Here is a 20,888-nt window from a genome sequence, read left to right as displayed (position 1 = left end):
TTTAATTATTCAGTACAAATATTCTGAACTTATTTCACACTTTTACTGACACATTCCATTGCTACTAGTCATTGATAAAATGATTTCAATCATAATATGAATTATATGTTTTTAAAGACCATGTGCTGCACATTTACAAGCAAAGTGTCTTAATAATTATTTATTAAACAGCGTATGTTACATGCTCTCTCTTCTCTCTGAATATTAATTGAGCGTCTTGAGGTCACTCCCTGCCTCTGTAATTGGTTCACTGGGTTGTATCAGCTAGTAAACACTTCATGCATGTTCAGAATTGTATGACATGAACTGTTGTAAATCGTCTATCTGTGTTCAGCAGTGGGGTCAGCTGTAGATGAGTTTCCTGCACCATGCCGCCGGGGTCTTTGGCATGCAGGATGTGTGGGAGAGGGAGGGTCGGCAACAGGTCAACATGGAGTTCCTCCTCCCCACGGGGATCTACCTCAACTTTCCCGTAGCATGCAATGAAACCATTAGTACCATCAAGAAGGTGAGGAGACCCTCTGGTCACATGCAAACACCAAACATACTATTTTGAAGAAATTGGAGAACGTAGATGGTTGACATGGACTTTTTGTAATGAGCATCAACATTTTAGGTTAAAAAGGACAAAAAAGCACCACAAATAAGATCCATACAACTTTGAAACTCTTAATGCATCTTAGAAAAAAAAATTTAAATCATTTTTTAGTAAAATATCTTAACATCGTATCTTAAAGCTCCTTGTTTATAGAGAAGTATCAATGTCCAGTTTGTAAACAGATCTTTCAATGAATTGGTTGATTTGGTTCACAAAATGATCTGAACGATATGTTCATGAGGGTGAGTAAATTTTAAGGAACCACTACTATGAGGTCGTAAAACTGCATCTGTAATAATTAAGTTAACAAATAATAATAAAAAAATTTTTTAGATAGCAGGACATTTTGAGTACACAACATTATTTGATTGATTGGTTGGTGATAAAAAAAAAATCTATTGTTTATTTTTTATTTAATTATTACATTTGCTGGTTATTATATTCATAAAGTCGGATGGTTTAAAAAAAAAAATCCCTTTATTTCAACAATTTAAAACTGACGGAAATTATATCCAAAAGTAAAAACCTGAAAGTAACCCAGTTGTTTAAGAAGTAAACAAAAAAATTGTATTATTACTGCTTTCGTCTTTTTACTTCTAATATACCCCAGACAAGTTTTGTTATATGTACTCTTGTTTGTACAATACGCTTGGTTCTCAATAGTAAATTATTTGATTGAAATGGATAAGTTGTCACGCAAAATAAAACAAACAAAATATACTTTTGATGATAATGAACAGATTTAATTTTCTGTGCTATTTCTGTGCTGGTGAACCACTATAGGCGTGATGTTCGCTAGTACAAAATGCATGGTTTTCTAGTGAAGCTGGTTTGACTAAGGAAGTCTTACTGGCTGAACTAGTCAGGAAGCGTAACAGCATTCGTATGCTGGGTGACATCATTTAAAATAGTGGTATTAGATTGTCTGCACAAATTAATATAAATCAACTGTACTAGTCAAACCCATTGGCCACATTTAAAATCCTGATATTGTGGCTTTTGTCTTAGATGGTGTGGAAGAATGCCAGGAACGAGCCTCTGTTCAGTGCCCTGAGTGACCCGGATGCCTACGTCTTCACCTGCATCAACATGACCGCGGAGCGGGAGGAGCTGGAAGATGAGCAGCGGCGCATGAGTGACGTTCGGCTGTTCTTGCCAATTCTCCGGCTGGTGGCCCGGGAAGGAGACCGAGTCGAAAAGCTCATCAACACCCAGATCAGTCTTCTAATAGGAAAAGGTTTGTGTCACACTGGTTCTCAGCTGACCTCAGAGTGTTTGGACGGCTCACAATTGAAACGGCTTGACGTTTACTCACCGCTGCAGCAGAATGATATGGCTTTGGCAGCTGTTCAGCAGAATTTGCTTATTTAAACTAAAAAAAAAATTATGAACACGACAGGCTGATTCAGAATATCTGGTTGTTGTTGATCATTTCCCCTTTTTGAGATAGTCTTTCTTACCTTGGGTAGTTTTGTAAAAACAAATTGAGGATGGTCACACAATATGTTCATGTTACCTTCTGCCTAATTCGACTAGATTCTAGTGAAAACGTATGATTGTGGGGATTAATTGGATTTTATTATTCGCTTTTAGCATTGTGCTAATTTTTGTACGATATTACCAGCACAATTTTTTTGTGTCTCAGAGAGTTTAATTGTTGGTAGTTTTAGTGTTTGTAGTATTTTCTTAATGAATGTTAACAGGACAGTTTTAGCGCTCTGACTTTGTTCTAATTGGCACGAAACCTGCTCCACAGGTCACCATGAATTTGAATCCCAAAAAAACCATGAGGTGAATGAATTCCGAATGAAAATGCGGACATTTTGTGAAGAGCGTGCTCAGGTGCGGCAGATGTTACCATGGAATCAATGGATGGAGTACAACTTCCCATGTGACTTGGAGCCGTGCTCTGTAGTGGCGCAATCGGGGAAATCATGCAGTGTCAAAAAGATTTTTGTCAATGTGAAGTTCGAGGGCAGTGAGGTGAGTAAAGTTCAAATTAATACACAATTCTTTTATGCTACGATGCAACTAATTAATTACTTTACTTTAATACTATGTATCTGCGTTCTGTTTGTGCTGATAATGTAAAATGAGCATGTAATGTAGTCATTGACTATTTAAATCCTCTCATGCAAAAGTCTAATTTTAGACTGACACATTTTCTGCCTTTGATATCACAAATCGTAACAGTGAGGAGACGTTTAGACGGTGATGATGTCACTGCAGCATCTGCAGGCACACATGGCTCTCACTGACCCAGTTTTCCAGAGTGAAGCCTTTGATAGTATTTATATGTGTTGTGGTGCCTGTCAATCCCCCACCCACTCAACACAAATGTTATTTACCTATGATCTTAAACCCTGTAATGAGTCTGAAGCGTGCAAAACAAAAAAGAAAAACTCCAGCAGCACTTGTTTTTATAATGCATGGCATGGACATCAAAAGCCAGACTGTTTCGACACCGCATTTGCAGAGAAAAACAATCAGATTATGAGTAATTAATTCTACTATCATAAGTGAACTCTGACCCTGTGCATATCAGTGATTATGAGGGAGTTTTCTTATTTTTTTTTTTTTTACTATAACTAGAGTATGTTTTCTCTAACTTCTTTGAGCCAAGGACCCCTTTCATAACACAAACTGTTCAAAGGCCCCTGGGAAGTTGCTGTTACCATGGAAATGAGAATCATGGGAACCATGACCACCCACTCCCATAAAGCATAGTCTCCCCACACTCTCAGTCAACTTGGCATTCTCAGTTTTTGCCTATATTCAGATGCAGAATTTCCATATTTTTTTTATTATACAGTACCATTCAAATGTTTGGGGTTTAAAGATATTTTTTATGTTTTTGAGAGAAGTCTCTTATGCTCAACAAGGCAGCATTTCATTGAATAAAAATAAGTTAAAACAGTAATACTGTGAAATAATGTAACAATTTAAAATAACTGTTTTCTATTTGAATATATATAAAAAATGTTTTATTAAGTATTTATTATATTATAGTCATGGCTTGTTAGCAATAGTTTCAGCCTATATTGAAAAAATGTATCCCAAACCGCAAGAACAGACTTGAATCTCTTTCCATGTTTTTTTTCCATATAATTTGTTTAGAGCCCCATGTTATGCATTTCACATTTTGACTTTGTAGGAGACTTTCGTTCTCCAGCAAGATCCGCACGACCTGCCGGTTCTTCTGAAACAGAACGCCTTGAGAAAGAAGTCCACCGTGTTCCGATCGACAAAGCAGGAGAAGCCAGAGGACTACAGCCTTCAGATTAACGGGAGATGGGAGTTTATTTATGGAAAATATCCACTCTGCCAGTTTAAAGTAAGTCTGAAAATCACAACATCTTCTCGACTTCACAGCTACATTTTCTTTCAAATTCATATGAAAGCGTACACACTTTCAGACTCCAGGCTGCATGTCTTTTTATATCTTGTCCTGTTGTTTTGCTAGTTCCATATATTACTGCAATGTAAAGTTTGCCAAGCTCTTCAGAGGCCTTGATTTGAATTCATCGTAGGTCTTTACTGCTCTGAAGTAGTTGTTGATTTAGAAACCGCTCATACCTACAAAGATGAGTCATATATTTCTACCAGCCTTCAAAACATCAACTACGTTAAAGATAATGTGATTTCAGCAGCATTACGCTACCTAAATGAACAGGCCGCAGGATCTGATGATGATTAGTCCAGGAGTACTGGATCTGGTCCGGTCTTTATAGTGTACATTTTGGAAAACAGGAACTGATAAAACCATCTGTACCTCTGCGACCGTTTCCATCCCTCACTGTCTATCTCTTTGTGTCTGTTTACGAAAAAACAAAATGCTTTTCCTCATTCATTTCTCATTTAAGAATTTTTGAGGCTTTTTTTTTTTTTTTGTGGACAGAGGACAAGAAATGATACAAAGAAAATGAATTCAGGACATGATTTGTGCCAGATTTGAACTTGTGCAACCCAAAAGAGCACCATAACTCAATGTATCTTGAACGTATGAGCTATTTTTTTCTTAATTTGTTCTATCTCTTTTTTTTTTCTTTTTTTTTCACTCTCGCAGTATATTTTTACATGTTTGCATGGAGGTATCACCCCACACCTGACCATGGTGCATCATTCAGTCATCATCAAGTACCAGGAGGAACAAGGTGGCCTCAGTAACCAGGTGTCCAGGAGTCGTGCTCAGTCCAAACCACCCCCGCTGCCTCTGAAAAGGGTGAGAAGGCATTTTTATGCCGGAACACGATCTGATATTAACAGGGGGAACTATTGTCACGTTTCTCTTGTAGCTTTTGTTGTAGACTTCAACCTCTCTGAACTTGATTTGCAATGCGACATCGCAATCATTTACCCGTGGTGACTTTTTGATCATGTGTGACCCCTTCATAGAAGTGCTTTGAATTAATGAGATGGAATAAAAATAATAATAATAAATTAATTGAAGCAATTCTAGCTAGTTTGAATTAGTATGACAATATCTTAGCCTTTAAACAAGCTAAGTTTTCGAACAAACCGTCATGCCAGTTTGTAACCATTTTACGCTTTAGCAAATTGGTGGCTAATTCGTAAAATCTTGGGCTGGACTTTCATGCTTATATAAATTTTTTTTCTAAAAACCATATATTTCTGGTTGCAAAAATAAATTGGCGCCTGTATTGTTAGAGGAATGCATTTATAAAGTTAGTTCCCCCTAAAATAGCTTCAATATAATTAATTTTATTAGCAGCTTGTAGTGTAGCTAACTACAGTTTTAAACAAGTACCCGTTTCAAATCAACTTCCCCATCGCTACTGAGCATGTACGTTTCTTCTGTGGTTGTCTGATGTACCTGATATACCATTCGATGAAAGAACGATACTGAACCAAAATGAACTGCTTGGTTTACCTTCACAACATTAGATTCGAGCTAATGTTAGTTCCTCATTCTGTTGTTTGGTTTTGGTTTCTCTGTAACTGTCAAGCATGCTTGCACATTCGATTTTTAGCTTGCAAATGAAACTACAAGCATTTGATAATGAAGAAAAGGTTTCAGATGTTAACTAATACTTTTTTCTCAACAGCAAAACACGTCTTCGCTGTGGTCTATCCATGAGCCTTTCTATATATACCTTCTACAGGGCAGCCGAGTAAACGCGGATGAAGGCATGAAGGTAAAATTGCCTTTTTGTTTACATGTTTGTTTGTGTATCTTCATTTGTATATTGTTAGTAGGATGCATGTTGGGTTGTTGAGCATCTCAACTGTGGCAGGTAGTGAGGGGTGAAATCATGAACACTGTGGTCATGTGACCCTGACCACATATTTCCCATAATTCATCAGAAGCGGTTAAGTGAAACATCAAAACAGGAAGTGGGGAGTGACTATCTGGCTTTACGGCTCTCTCTTGGGCCTAGATTCTTAGAAAAGGCCGGCACTGTTGCTTCTGTTCACCACTCGCATCTCCTTTTTTGCTTGTCTGAGAAGTCAACAGTCACTGAACGTCTGTTTCTATTTTAAAAAAATTCATGAGAAACACATGTAGACCAGTCAGATATATATTTTTTTGGACAGGGTTAAATATGTCTACATGGGAAAGCATTTTATCATGCAAAAACGTTCATGTAATTGTCCCTCACAGCAATTTTTTGTTTAAGAAATCTGGCTTTCAAAATGGAGCTGGCGATGTCAGAATAATATTTTGACATGATTCGTGTGAAGAGTTCACATTTTCATTTCATTGTTCATAGTGCTCGGTTTGCTTTATTCTCAATGTTTATTGTTCCGCATGTCTTTCCCGTCTCTTGCCAAAGAGCTTTGAATTAGTCAGTCTTGTTCTCTTGCTCATTCTTCTTAATAATATAAAAAATATTATTGTATTTTAAGGTCAGAGGATAGAGTTTACGGACATTGTAAATGATAAGAATACAGTTATTTGAATTTGAGAAGGTTTTAAAAAAAAATTTGCGCTGAAACCACTGCTAGAGAAAAACATAATTTTCTTGTGACAACTGTTCCGTGTAACAAGTTACTCCACATGCTTTTTATGCCAGGAACTCGTTTACTTCCTCATACTTCACTCACTTCATTCATTCATGCATTCTTTTGTTTTCAGAAAACTAAAACTAGGTTTCTTCTTCTTAAAACTGTAGACTTTTTAAGGCCGATTTGAGACTAATCTCCAGCTCTGCGATCATTCTCTTTCTCTCAGCTGGTGGTTCAGGCTGGCCTCTTCCATGGCAGTGAGCTCCTGTGCAAAGTGGTCATCAGTAATGAGGTCAGTGTTTGCTCTGACCCCGTATGGGACCAGAAACTAGTGTTCGACATCAGCGTGAGTGACCTGCCTCGTATGAGCCGCCTCTGCTTTGCCCTCTACGGCGTCATTGAGAAGACCAAGAAGCGCCCAACCAAGAAGAAAAACAAAAGAGCGGTATGATTCATTTCGTTTTAACAGCAAACAAGTCCCTTAACAACCAACAGACTGACTGATGAGAGATGAGACACCTAACAGATGCTATACTTGGAGTGTTTGACATGCATGGCTGCTGAAGATGTTCACAGTGAATGTTGTTTTGAAGTTAAAGACATATAACACACCACTGGTTGTATATTCAGCATGATGCAATATTATTTAAACCCTCACAACAGGATGTTGTGATCCATTTTCGCTCAGTGCGGGTAACCCAAAATTAAACGTTAGGACAGAGCAGCTAGTTGATGTCAAATCAAAACTCACCAGCCCGCCTCTTCATGGCCTTGTCTTTGTCATATAGCGTGTGTTGTTAACTGAAGGCGCAGTGTTGAAATTCCCAGGTGTCAAAGTGTGTGTGTGTGTGTGTGTGTGTTTTTGTGTGTGTATGGTGGACTGCTGTTGGCAACACCAACGCATCCACTTCTGCTTTCAGTGTTACTTCTCTTTCAGCAAACTAGAGAAGTCCACATGGGCGTGGGACATGAAGAGAAAAAAAGTGTCTCCTCCTGTTATACTCATTGCATTGTATACGTACTGTGCACATACTGTGCATTGTATTAGTTCTGATGGAACCCCATATTTCGCCATCTAGAAACTTAAGTGTATTGTTTATCTCTAGTTTATGATGAAATATTCATGTATATGTAGATGCATGGTAATAGAAATCATGTTCTTTTAAAATAAATCTATAATAGCTATAAAATTATATTTTTAATTATCCTGCAGTTTTTTGTAAATGATTCTGTATTCTGAAATTCTTTATGAATTATAAATTATTTTAGACAATTTAATTAAAATGTTTATAATTCATTATAAATTGAATATTAAAAAATCATTTCTGAATTACTTTTAAGGTTTTCAAATATGGATTTCCATATATAGTTACAGTGTCGATTTTGTCAATACTGAATTAATATAAATTGGAATAGAATTTTTCTTTGATCAAATGATAGATTTCCACACGTAAATGTAGGATTTGACATTATTAAAAATATTTGTAAAAAATCTCTTCATTATTTTATAATTTATTATGAATTATTTTACAACATTTCATTTACAACAATATAATATTTACATTTATTAAAATAGTGTGTAAATAATTTCTTCTGAATCTTATTTAAGATTTTAAAGTGTATAAATGTAACCTGTGTATTTATATATACTGTTACGTTATGTAGATTTAGGCTACATTGGCATGGATTGTGCAATTGAATTGGATTAGAAATTTAACTTTTTTTTCTTTTGTTTTAGTTTTATATTGTTAAAATGGGCAGATATTTGCAGTAAACTTTCAGTTTTACATCTATTAATTTCACCTTTTATATTTGACTGAATCTCTTTTTACAAAAAGGCGCTTCTAAAAACACTATTGATTGCGGTAATGTCTGTGTACAAATAGCAGCACTTTAATTTGACAACTGGACTACGTTTCAATCCTACGCAGGAAGGATTAGATCTGTTTTATGGGTCTGTTGGTAATCACTGCTGTTGTGACTGGAATATTTGGTTAGTCGGTTAAATCGTCACCTCCCACAACTCCGGCATTAGTGTACAGAGTTGTTTAGTTGACAGTGTCACCTCTCCCACATAAAAAGACTGTTGTGTAAAGTGTAATCCCAATATGGTTAATAAACCTCCAAATTAACCCTCTTTTCACAGGACTGCCCTCTAGCCTGGGTTAACACGATGGTGTTTGACTACAAGGACCAGCTAAAAACTGGAGAATTTTCCCTGTCCACATGGCCATCAGTCCCAGGTACATTTACTTGTATAATTATGATAAATCACTTATTGAATTCCTCAACTGTAAGTTGCTTTGGATAAAAGCATCTGCCAAATGAATAAATGTACATGTAAAAATGTAAAATGAACAGTAGCTCATGCTGTTTACAGCTACTTCTTTTGGTTTGACCTTTGGTCGAGTTATTTTCAATGATTTAAAGAATAATTTTAGAGTCTTTATTTAGAATGGTTTTTAGTTATTTCATATCAGGATTAGAGGCATCAGTTCAGGTTTTAAAAGCTCAGTCGCTTTATTTTTAGATGATAAAGGAGATTTGTTGAATCCTATGGGCACTGTGGAGAAAAATCCAAACATTGACAGCACGGCCGGTCTTCTGATTCGCTTCCCCAACATCAGACCACACCCCCTGTATTATCCTCCAATTGAAAAGGTGCCTTTTTGTGGTTCTCCTTAATGTGTGTATGCTTCTCATAATGTCTGTACGTTTTATGGAAATTATCTTCATATTATTTTCAGCTAAATGATCTGGGAATGAATGGTGAAAAAGCTTCAAAAGAAGAGGTACGTAATAGCATGAATTGGTCTGTTAGAGGAGAAACATGCCATGAGATGGAAATGGTTGCTACATTAGGGCCTGTATTTCTACAGCACTGTTAAGAGTTGTGGTTAGCTGAAGCATTGAATGTTTTCCAATGATTGATTCTTATCACTAGAGACGAAAGCGCTAAAACTACTTTAGGAGACTTTCATCTAAACAGACGTGACTGTTTTCTTTTTAGCACCTGAAACTGAAAGAGATTGTGGACAATAAAAATTACACCGAGTTCTTTGAGGATGAGAAGGAGCTTCTGTGGAAATTACGTGAGGAGGTGAGGCAGCGATACCCGGAGAGCCTCCCCAAACTCCTCCTCATCACTAAGTGGAACAAACACGAGGACGTGGCTCAGGTATGTTGAACCACTAGTTCCTCGGGATAGGATTATTTTTAGGCATTGAAAAATGAACCCTTTTGTGTTGCTAAAAATACTTTATCTAAGCTGGTGTTCTGGGGGTCTTTTAAAACTCGCTTGTAATTCTCTCATTATGCTATATTATCACCAAACATTTCATTCAGTCTTTTTGTCAATGGCAGTTTTGCCAATGTACATGAACTCAGGTCAGTGAGGCCTACAATCAAAGAAATATAAAACCTGCAATAATTGAAACAAAACAAGTTGATAAAAAGATTGAATCCAATATTTGGTAATAATATAGCATATAGATTTTTTTTTTTGTCTGTGATTTTTCTCTGGGAGCACCACAAGTGTAACGAGAAGGTGAAAACAGACAAAAAAAGTATTAAAATGAGTTGTTATTCTCTGTGTGAGCAAAGTCAATAGGTTTTAGTCCAATGTGATAAAATTAAATTAACTATAATTTTCGAGAAAAAGAAGGTCAGAATATCCGGAGCTCAATACAAGGGTTAATTATTCCAGGAAAAACCATATAAAAGGCACATTTAAAATGAATGTGAATATAATTGCTTCTGTCATTTACATTTTAATATGAATTTATTTTCCTTTTTTGGACTTAACCTGTTAAATGTCACCCCGTCCCATATACGGGACGCCTACGTTGACTATACTATATTACAAATCTAATCTAATAAATCAAATCTAATCTAATCTTGACAAACAATATATCGTTGGAAAGGTCTAAGACTCCCAAATATATATTTTACCAATATTTTTTGTTAAAAATTATGTAGGAAAAGTAATAGATGAATTTATGACATGAGTGCGCCCTCAGAAATCTACAGTACAAAAGGAGCTTTGACCTTTGTTCAAAAAAAGACTTCCTCGTTGCCTTTTTCTTTATCACATTTTAGAAATCATCAGAAGTTATATATCACTTGAAAACATAAAATCTCAAAATTCATCCTTCAAAACCCCTATTTTAAAATCAGACATTGCATTACCATGTAAATGGTAGATCAAAATCATGTTACAAAATGTTTTCAGTCATGAATTATAAAAATTTATGTTTGTATCATGCACATTCATGTCTATCTTCAAAAACGTGAGTGACAGTTAACAGGTTAAAGGGTTTTGGAGGCAAAGGTTAGTCAAACAAGCGTCAATAATGCAAAACAAAACCAAAAATTATCCTTTTATTTCAGGTCATTTGTTAAAAAGGAGTATTTTGAAAATAAAAAAAATTCTTAAAAATTAAATATTAAAATTTATTTGCTCATTATATCACATCTCTCTCACACCTTTACCACCACCCAGGATGCTTTTCTTTTAAACTTTAGGGTTTGAGAGGTTTATGTACACTCCAATTCAGTGCATTTTTTTTCCTTTTTTTTTTAGATGGTTGGTTTGTTACGAAAATGGCCAGAATTGCCTGCTATACATGCTCTAGAACTTCTGGACTACAGTTTCCCGGACCCTCATGCCCGCTCCTTCACCATCCGCTGCCTCAGGAAGTTGAGGTGGGTGGCACTGCATCTATAATCAACACCTGAGAGCTAAAAAAAAAAACTAAACAAAAAAAGCACAGTCAGCACAGGCTCTGTCATGCATACATGTCAAAATCATAGGAAAAAAATACCTTTATTCATATGGCTTTTAACATTTGTAGAGCCATTCAAAAAAGCACTTGCACTAATCATTTAAATAATTAATTTTATTAAAGTTTTCTTTAATTTGCATGTCAAGAGAGCCTTGTCTGAACTGGATATTTATAAGGAATTTATATTCAGATTTATTCATTTTCAACTTGGCTCCTCTAATGCATTTTTTTTTTTCTCAACAGTGATGATGAACTCTTTCAGTACCTCTTGCAACTAGTGCAGGTTCTGAAGTATGAATCCTACCTGGATTGTGACTTGACCTGTTTCCTGCTTGAGAGAGCCCTGGCCAACAAAAAAATAGGTCACTTCTTGTTTTGGCACCTCAGGTATGAATTCATCTTCTTATAGTGCTCTGCAGCAATGCACCCCCATTCCTTTCAGTGTCATTTAGGCTTTGTTTCTGCTCCCTCTGTAGGTCAGAAATGCATGTGTCCTCAGTCAGCTTGAGATTTGGACTTATTCTGGAGGCGTACTGTCGTGGGAGCATCTTTCACATCAAGAGCTTGATGAAGCAGGTTTGTTGCATTCCTAATGTGTCATATGTTTGCATGCACTGTGAGGGATTTTTATTAACTAGTCTTTTATGACCTGATGCAAACTACTTTTATTCTCTTGTATTTTGCTTTCCGGGGCCCTTTTTTGACACTCGGGGGCCCCAAACTTAACACTTGACTTGTTTTCTCTGTTACCGGTTTTGGTAATTGTCACTTTGCGCTGTGTCTTTTCTTGCATGAAACGACGCCTGTTCGTTCAGGCACATAGTATATGTACATGTATAAATATAGTAAGTAAGCACAAGGGTGCTGGAATATGTTTTTTGTTGCAGCAGCAGTTCCACAGTGACTGTACTCAGAACTCGTCTTCTTTTGAATGTTTAATAATAGCCAAACCACTGGAAGGAAGGGGAACTGCACTCTGCTGCTCAAAGTTTGCAGCACGTTTTTACATGCCTCCTCAGATATTGATTATCACACGCATGTTAAATCCCTACTGCTTTAATCCAGTCCTGTCACCAAATGCAACATGTGCGTATATGGATTTGTCTATACTTCTGTATTATCTCTGTCCCCGACAGAATGAGGCTCTGAATAAAATGAAAGCTCTCAATGACTTTGTGAAATCTGGCAGTCAGAAAGCAACCAGGATACAGACTACAGAGGACATGAAAGTGTGCATCAAACAGGACACTTACATGGAAGCGCTTTCGGATGTCGTTTCTCCTCTCAACCCAAGCATCGTGCTGTGTGAACTATGGTACCATTCAAATGCATGTTAATGAAGTAGATTTATAGTAAACTCTTAAATCAGATAATATAACATCTATAATAGATTTTAGAGGTTGTCGTGTCAGCTCGTGTTAAATGATATTTTTTTGGTGAACATCCTACAGATGGTGTGTTATTTAGCAATGTAGATTTCATGATAACTGGAATGATTGTGTAAAACACTTTTTAAGTAATCTCTCATTATGCACTTTGTAAAGGTTTTATGGGTTGTTTTAAGTTTTCAAGCTTAAACTGAATCAATGGCATAATGTAATATTACAGAAGCATTTTTTTTTTTTCAGGGTAATCCCGCTAAATGTTTAGGTGCATAACATACTGTACAAGTTACGCATACAAGCATTTACCAGAAAGCAAAAAGCCTGTTTTGCAACCATTTGTGGACGCGTGTTCTTGATTCTAATCTTTTTTTGTTTCAGTGCAGACAAGTGTAAGTTCATGGACTCAAAGATGAAACCGCTGTGGCTGATGTACAAGAACAAATATGATAATGTGGGCATTATCTTCAAGAATGGAGACGGTATGGACACAAAGTCATGCTTACACAGTTTTTGCTTGCGCTGAAGATCTTTTTCCCCCTGAAAAAACAAAGACTGACCCTTTTCTCTGTATTTTTTTTTAGATTTGAGGCAGGATATGCTAACCCTTCAAATGATTCAGCTAATGGATGTTTTATGGAAAACAGAAGGTCTTGACCTCAGGTTTGTATAGTTTACTTTGTTATCCGTCAAGATTATTAATTTGCAGAAAATGTGTGCAGTGAATAAGCACCTATACATTAGCGCTTGTGTATATAGATTATATAGATTGTGTATAGATTATAAACAAAAGAGAGGGGGGGGGCTATTTTTAATTTACATTGTAAACTATAAATATTTTATAGATGTAATATTTTTATAATATTTATTTAAATATAAATAAAAATCTTATTTACACACGTGTAATATTTCTCTCACACACACACACATTTTTTAATCTTAATTTTTTTTTTTCTGTGAGAAATATTAGATCATGTGGGAAAAATATATAAATATATATATATTCAAAATGGTAATTTCTTAATTATGAGTGTTTTCTGGGTCCCAGAATGCTGCCCTACGGATGCCTGTCAACCGGAAATAAAACGGGTCTTATCGAGGTGGTGAAAAACTCAGACACTATCGCCAACATCCAGAGAAATAACAGCAACAGTGCAGCCACTGCTGCCTTCAACAAGGACGCTCTTCTCAACTGGCTTAAATCCAAAAACCCAGGGTGAGCAGCACACTCTCTAGCCTTACACCGCGCCACAGCTTGTGTGGTATGAATGCTGCAAGCAAGCGTAACGTAGCCAACAAATTTAGCATCACTTAGACATGCAATGTATTTTTTACTTTCAAACCTCACTCACAGGGTTAAGCTCTCTTGGCTCATTTGACCTTTTGGTTTATATGAAACTATAGGGTAACATCAAATGCACTTTGGTTGCAGAAGTTGCAGCAGTGGAGTACATTTACCCCATGTTATGCTGCGTTTACAATTTCATTTGTTCTTGGCAGGTGTTTTCTGCCAAAGTGGCTTCATGTGCTTATTGTTTTTTGTGATAACAGCCAAGTATAAAAGCTGAGCACTAAGATGAAACCACAACGTGCGTTGCATTGTGTAACAGTATGCTTTTGCAAGTTGTCGATCCTGTCAGAATGGGGGGGGGGTGACCTTTTCCGAAATGCACTGCTTTAGAGAAGTCTGAGTGTTGGGGTCTTTTTGGGGACAAACTAACCTTCAGCATCAGCACATATTCCCAGTGTACTTGGGGACATGACTTATCTTAACATCCTATCTGTGTGATGTTTTAGCATTTAGGCAACTTACAAAACTACTTTTGGTTAAGCGTATGTGGCTAACCAAAAAAAAAAAAACAGCTACTCACTATGATGCATGCATGATTTTTCCTCGAGTATCCTGTTTATACTCTTGAAACTAAAGTGCAGTAAACTGAAGACAATGATGTCTTCCCTGAAACCGATATATATGCCCCCTGTGGACATATCCAGTTCTGTGCTGCTTGTCCATTTACTGTAAATGTTATGCTAAATCGTAAGGAGTATGGGACACATGTAATAGGTCCTGTCCATTGCTTGCAGATTGGATGATGTTGTCTAGTGTTTTCATGTTGCATTTTGGTCTTTAAGAAATGAGGGAGTACATAAGGAAGCGCATTATTTACTGAGCAGTTTACTTTCTAGTATTACTTCTAGTATAACTTCTTATGGAATCTGAGCTAAGGTGGAAAGAGGCATATAACATATTCACAAGGCAATATTAATGTTGAATGTCTCAGGTGAGTCATAGAGTGAATGAAAAAGATCACGCAGAAACAAAGCTGCAAATGTTTAACCCTTTAAGAAAGGGTAATCTATTTATCTATTATATGTAATATACATTATACATATGTTTGGGGGGGGGGGGGAAACAGCAATGGGTTATGAATTAAAATATTATTTTCTTTTTTTCAGGGATAAACTGGATCAAGCAATTGAGGAATTCACCCTCTCCTGTGCAGGCTACTGTGTAGCCACATATGTTCTGGGAATAGGGGACCGTCACAGTGACAATATAATGATCAGGGAAACGGGTCAGGTGAGAGTGAACTCAGTGCCCCAGTAGTGCTGTGTAATCATAAATAGTTTCACAAGATGGCACCAGCCATCCATATGAGAATGGGTTGCACTTATCCTATTTCACATACTCCTGTATTCCTCAACTGTCAGTCGCTTTGGATAAAAGTGTCTGCCAAATGAATAAATGTACATTTTATAATTGTCTTTTAAGTTTTAATTTTATAATAATTGAAGGTATGCTTAAGATTTTCTCTTTATTGTTTGCAGTTATTCCATATAGATTTCGGGCACTTTTTGGGGAACTTCAAGAGCAAATTTGGGATCAACAGAGAACGTGTGCCTTTCATTCTGACGTACGACTTTGTCCATGTGATTCAGGAGGGACGGACCAACAACAGCGAGAAATTTGAACGGTCAGTATATATGTTTTTTTTCATTCATGGCCTAATTCTCAACTTGATCGCAAACATAAAGCTAGTTGGCATATTCTGACTTTCATTCAGTGGTTTGTTCTACACTATAACCATTCTAAACTGGTCTTGTTCTGTAGTTTACTTCCATTTTCATCAGCAGCGTTACAGAAGTTCAACACCTGTGTAAAACTGTCAGCACAAAAAGAAGCAACTAAGTTTCTATTCTTTCAAACAGAATTTTTTTTTTTATTTCCTCTGTAAAGTATGGAAACTGCTGACTGCTTATAACCAGAATACATTTATATGTAACCTGCTAATAAATGGAAGGTTTTAGTTGGGAAAGAGAATATGTAAAATTCATTATTAAATAAAGAAAGAGTACATGTGTTCGTATCTTCGCCAGGTTTCGTCAGTGCTGCGAACAAGCCTACAAAATCCTCTGCAGGAATGGGATTCTTTTTGTGAATCTTTTTGCCTTGATGAAAGCTGCAGGCCTCCCTGAGCTCAGTTCTTCCAAAGACATACAATATCTCAAGGTAAGAACTGCACAGAGAGGAATTATTTATTACCAATGAGATGGCTGCTATTTACAGTTTCTGTAGTGCTTTGCAAGCATGGAATATCAAACCTAATGGATGACATCTAAAGACAGTTATGTATCAGATTGGTTTTTAAGACAAGGCTAAAACAATATGATACCTCTAATTTTCCATTACAGAGTTCAAGATTGTCATCATAATTGTCAAACCTCTATAACTTTATCTTTTTGTGGAACACACACACAAAAAGATAATTTTAAATATAGTATGGAGAAAAAAAGAGAGACATTCTCAAAATATTTATAATCTACAGAAGACAGTAATTCATGCAATAACATGAATGTTAATTTAGTAAATGTTTACATAATTTAGTTTAACTGTCCCTTTAAAAATATGGTTCACCCAAAAATTAATCTTTGCTGAAAGTTCATCTAAACCGTTTTAAAGAAATTTTGCATTACATCACTTGCTCACCAATGGATCCTCTGCAATGAATGGGTGCCGTCAGAATGAGAGTCCAAACAGCTGATAAAATGTGACCGTAATCCACACGACTTCAGACCATCAGTTAATGTTTTGTGAAGTGAAAGGCTGTGTTTATAAGAAACCAATGAATGGGTGCCGTCAGAATGAGAGTCCAAACAGCTGGTAAAATGTGACCGTAATCCACACGACTTCAGACCATCAGTTAATGTCTTGTGAAATGAAAGGCTGTGTTTATAAGAAACCAATTCATCAAAATGTTTTGAACTTCTAGCTAAAATACTCTAAAAATGTCCTCTTTCCATAATAATGTATTTCCTGAATCAGGAGAGAAATACAGCATGCATAGATCAAACACTATTTACAAGTTCCATGTAAATAGTCCAAAACCCCTCTAAACAAAAATGTTGGTGGATTTTGATTTGAGAGGACAACAGTGGATAGGATTATGCATTATTATGGATTATGGACATGTATATTGGCCAACAGCAATGGTTTAAAGGTAAAACCCCTAATTGAAAAATCAGTTTCTTTTAAAAACAGTTTTTTACTTTACAAGATTTTAGTGTGGATTATTGTGGTGTTTTTAACAGCCATCTGGACTCTCATTCTGATGGCACCCATCCACCACAGAGGATCTATTGGTGAGCAAATAACGTAAATCTAAATTTGTCATGATGGAGAAACAAACTCATCTAGATCTTAGATGGCTTGATGGTGAAAAAAGTAAACAAATTTTCATCTGGGTGAACTATTCCTTTAAGAGTCATTCATTAGAAGAATAATGAATGTCATAACCAGGTGGATATAGAATATGTTCAGTGCTGACATTCCACCTCCATCATGACAGATCGTTCTTTTTCTCTCAGGACTCTTTGGCACTGGGGAAATCTGAAGAGGAAGCACTGAAGAACTTTAAAGTCAAATTTAATGAAGCTCTAAGAGAGAGCTGGAAGACCAAGGTGAACTGGATGATGCACACTTTTGCCAAAGATAACAGATAAATGGCACTTGATCACAGGAGACCTACCGAAACCCTCTTGATGCTGAGTTTTGATTTAAACAAATGCAGCTTCAAACACAATAAATGTTGCACTGCTGTCAGGCATTTATGGCATTATACTTCCATGCAAAAGCAAAAAAAGTTCAAATGCTAGATTTGGTGTTTAAAATCCAGAAATTCAGTCAAAAAAGTTCCTGCGTTTTTCTTTTGCAGGGCACTATATACATCAACAGCTGTTTAGCGAATGTTTACATCTGTGACGTAATATTAAATAAATGTATACATTTGGTTTAGTGAGATCTACTGCTTGAAATGAGAGTCATTTCAGATACATGTTGTATTTGCAACACACTGCACTGGAAATCAAAGCTACTAATTTAACATACTGTATTGGCGTGCCACTAATTTAACTAGCATCTCTGGTTTGTATCTGTCTCACTTGTGTACCAGCACCGAGCAGGCGAGATTAATGTATTTATAATTTCTAACTGTACAGCATAAATAATTGCCTTTGGTTCTGAAGAAGAAAGCACTTTGTGTTTTCATACGGTTTACATTTTTGTTTCGTTACATGAATGTGTTTGGTTGTACATATTCTTTAGTGTATCATACGTATATTTACATTCCTTAAAACAGTATTTTTTTTTTTTCAGTTGAATTATTTGTATAAAAGGAAAATTGTTCATCAGGAAAGCCTTTGTATAGTGGTGTACATGAGAAGACATTTTTTTTTTATGTCAGTGTAGAAATGAGCCTTAAATATTTTGTATTTGTGGGGTATTCTGTGCCTTTGGGATGAGACACAAGCCATCTTGAAGTCGTGTCCAAAGAGTCTGCGTTTTGTTCAGTGAAATGTGTTCAAAGGATTTATGCCTTGTACTACTGTACTATAAATCAGGATAAAAGTGGAATATCGTTGCTCTTGCAATTGTAGAACATTGCGCTGTTAATTGTGTACCTATTTTGAATATAGAGTCAGTCAAAGCTTGTGTTTTCTCTTCCTGTAAACCTTAATCAATTCCAGAATGTGTCGCCACAGTATTCTCGAAATGAATCCAATGCTACTTGATACATGAAGATACTTTTTCTCAACAGATGCTTAAATGTTGTTTATTTTGAATCTTTAAATGTCCTCTAGAATGTGATTTAAAAAAAAGAGATTTAAAGTTAAATCCATCTAATCTTTATATATGAAAGTAAGGAAGATTAGTGGACAGAGGAATAACTTTCACATAATGAATGGATTTTAGCATTGATTCAGGTATTGATTACTGTCTGTTGGACTACTTGCAGAGTACCTCTCATGCTGTGGTTTTTTTCAAGCCATCATTATTTTGCTTTTGTTTGTGTATAATGAGCTTTAGTCACTTCACAGTGTGAAACTGGCCAGGATCTTGAATTTCTCAGTTTACTTATGTATTGTTTCAGTTTTTAAACGACTGCTTTATGAAGTTTTCAGAGATGTTATGGAAGTGTGATGTTCATATTCTTTTTTTTTTTTTTTGCCATAAATTATTGATTATGAAATTGATTTGTGGGGTATTTATTTATTTATTTGAATTGAATGGTTATGATAGTGGTTTCAGAGGCACTGGGAAAGGAACTGGACCTTTGGCTGTTTATGTATCTGCCTCTGTTTTTCTGATATTAAATGAATAGTTCACCCAAAAATTTATATTTAAAACCCTCAGGCCGTCTTAGATGTAGATGTCGTTTTTTTTCTTCATCTGAACAGATTTGGAGACATTTAGCGTCATATCACTTGCTCACCAAAGGAAATGGGTGCCGGTGTCTTAATGTTAGATTAGTTTCTTAAAAACACAGTATTTTCACTTTACGAGATCTTAATGACAGAGTGGAGTCATGTGGATTATTGTTTTTATCAGCTATTTGAACACTCATTCTGACGGCACCCATTCACTGCAGAGGATCCACTGGTGAGCAAGTGATGTAATGCTAAATTTCTACATCTTGATGACCTGAGGTTGAGTACAATTTTTGAGCAAACTATTCCTTTTATGATGACTGTCACAATGTGGCTGATTTACCCGAATTCACCCTACTTAATTTCCAGAATTCAAATTAGTGTGGGACAGGAAGTTAAATATGCCTGATCAGCAGTTGAATGTTAATATTGTGTGTGTTGGAGAAATATACACAGTGAAAATGAAATGTGGAAAATGAATAGGGGAAGTGGGAGCTACATGAGAGCTCAATCTTTATTGTGTAATGAATGATAAACGAGGCTTTCCCAGTGTGAGGAGTCCTGTAAATGAGACTGCTGGGAAACTCTCAGAAACATATGCTCTGAGACTAGGGCTTAGAAATAGTGATGATAACAGCAAGAACAGTGAGTTCTGTTTTAGCTCTGCTGGAGGATTTTCTGTAATAGGGCAATCAGTATTTAATCCTGAGAAACATGAATCCAACTCAGGAACTTTAATGGCTTATTGTAAATGCTTATTATACATATTAACAAAGCTTTAATACAATTTCTATACTCTGTGGAATTGAAATGGGTTCATTGAAATCTGTCATGTTCATGCTGTCTGAACAACTGCAAACTACAAATTATTGAACAGCAGTACTTTATTATTATTGCATCAGGGAGTTGATATACTCTGTAAGGTTTATGTCAATCATAGGAATATATGGGGCAACTGTAAAATCCCATTAAATGTCTCCTATTCCACTGTATTTAGAGAAAAAGAAAGAATTGATTATATGTCAGAAAACTGATCAATTGCAGTCAAAAGAACTTGAGTACACATTAAGATGGCCACAAAAGCACCTTTTAGATAAAGTAACCAAGACTGAAAAAAATAGTATGACCTTACACTGGCCACATTGTGAGTGGGACCACAGAAAATATCAAGCTATTTAAGACAGGACAAAAACAATGGTGTACTGTATATGAAAAAGTGTATTTTGTGTATATTCAGTGCTCCACAAGGTTTTTTTTTTTTTTTACTTATTGTTACTAATCTGCTAGTTAGTTAATGCTTAGGTACTTCTCAGAATGGTATATGACTTTTCATTTCTAATGTCATATTATATTAAATAGATTATGTAATTAATATAATATAATATATAAAGTATGAAACATTTTATTTTGCTAGATTATTGATTTATTCATTCATTTATTGCTACTGATCTG

At 35.9% G+C, this 20,888-nt stretch overlaps 1 protein-coding gene across 1 annotated transcript; it reads left to right on the top strand.

Moving 5' to 3' along the window:
* Positions 1-382: 382 nt before the first annotated feature.
* Positions 383-19,156, top strand: LOC113065541 (phosphatidylinositol 4,5-bisphosphate 3-kinase catalytic subunit delta isoform-like). Its single transcript, XM_026236871.1, has 22 exons — positions 383-508; positions 1,607-1,835; positions 2,355-2,581; positions 3,753-3,932; positions 4,665-4,820; positions 5,665-5,754; positions 6,792-7,010; positions 8,712-8,808; positions 9,096-9,226; positions 9,313-9,357; positions 9,576-9,743; positions 11,148-11,269; positions 11,593-11,736; positions 11,826-11,925; positions 12,486-12,664; positions 13,113-13,213; positions 13,316-13,394; positions 13,780-13,947; positions 15,189-15,312; positions 15,561-15,706; positions 16,110-16,242; positions 17,598-19,156. The coding sequence occupies exons 1-22, from the start codon at positions 389-391 to the stop codon at positions 17,730-17,732; spliced, it is 3,093 nt and encodes a 1,030-aa protein (XP_026092656.1). The 5' UTR covers positions 383-388; the 3' UTR covers positions 17,733-19,156.
* The last annotated feature ends 1,732 nt before the right edge of the window (positions 19,157-20,888 follow it).

Source organism: Carassius auratus, chromosome 48 (genome assembly GCF_003368295.1).
Source record: "Carassius auratus strain Wakin chromosome 48, ASM336829v1, whole genome shotgun sequence".
In the NCBI taxonomy this organism is placed as follows: Eukaryota; Metazoa; Chordata; class Actinopteri; order Cypriniformes; family Cyprinidae; genus Carassius; species Carassius auratus.
This window is presented reverse-complemented; position numbering and strand designations above follow the sequence as displayed.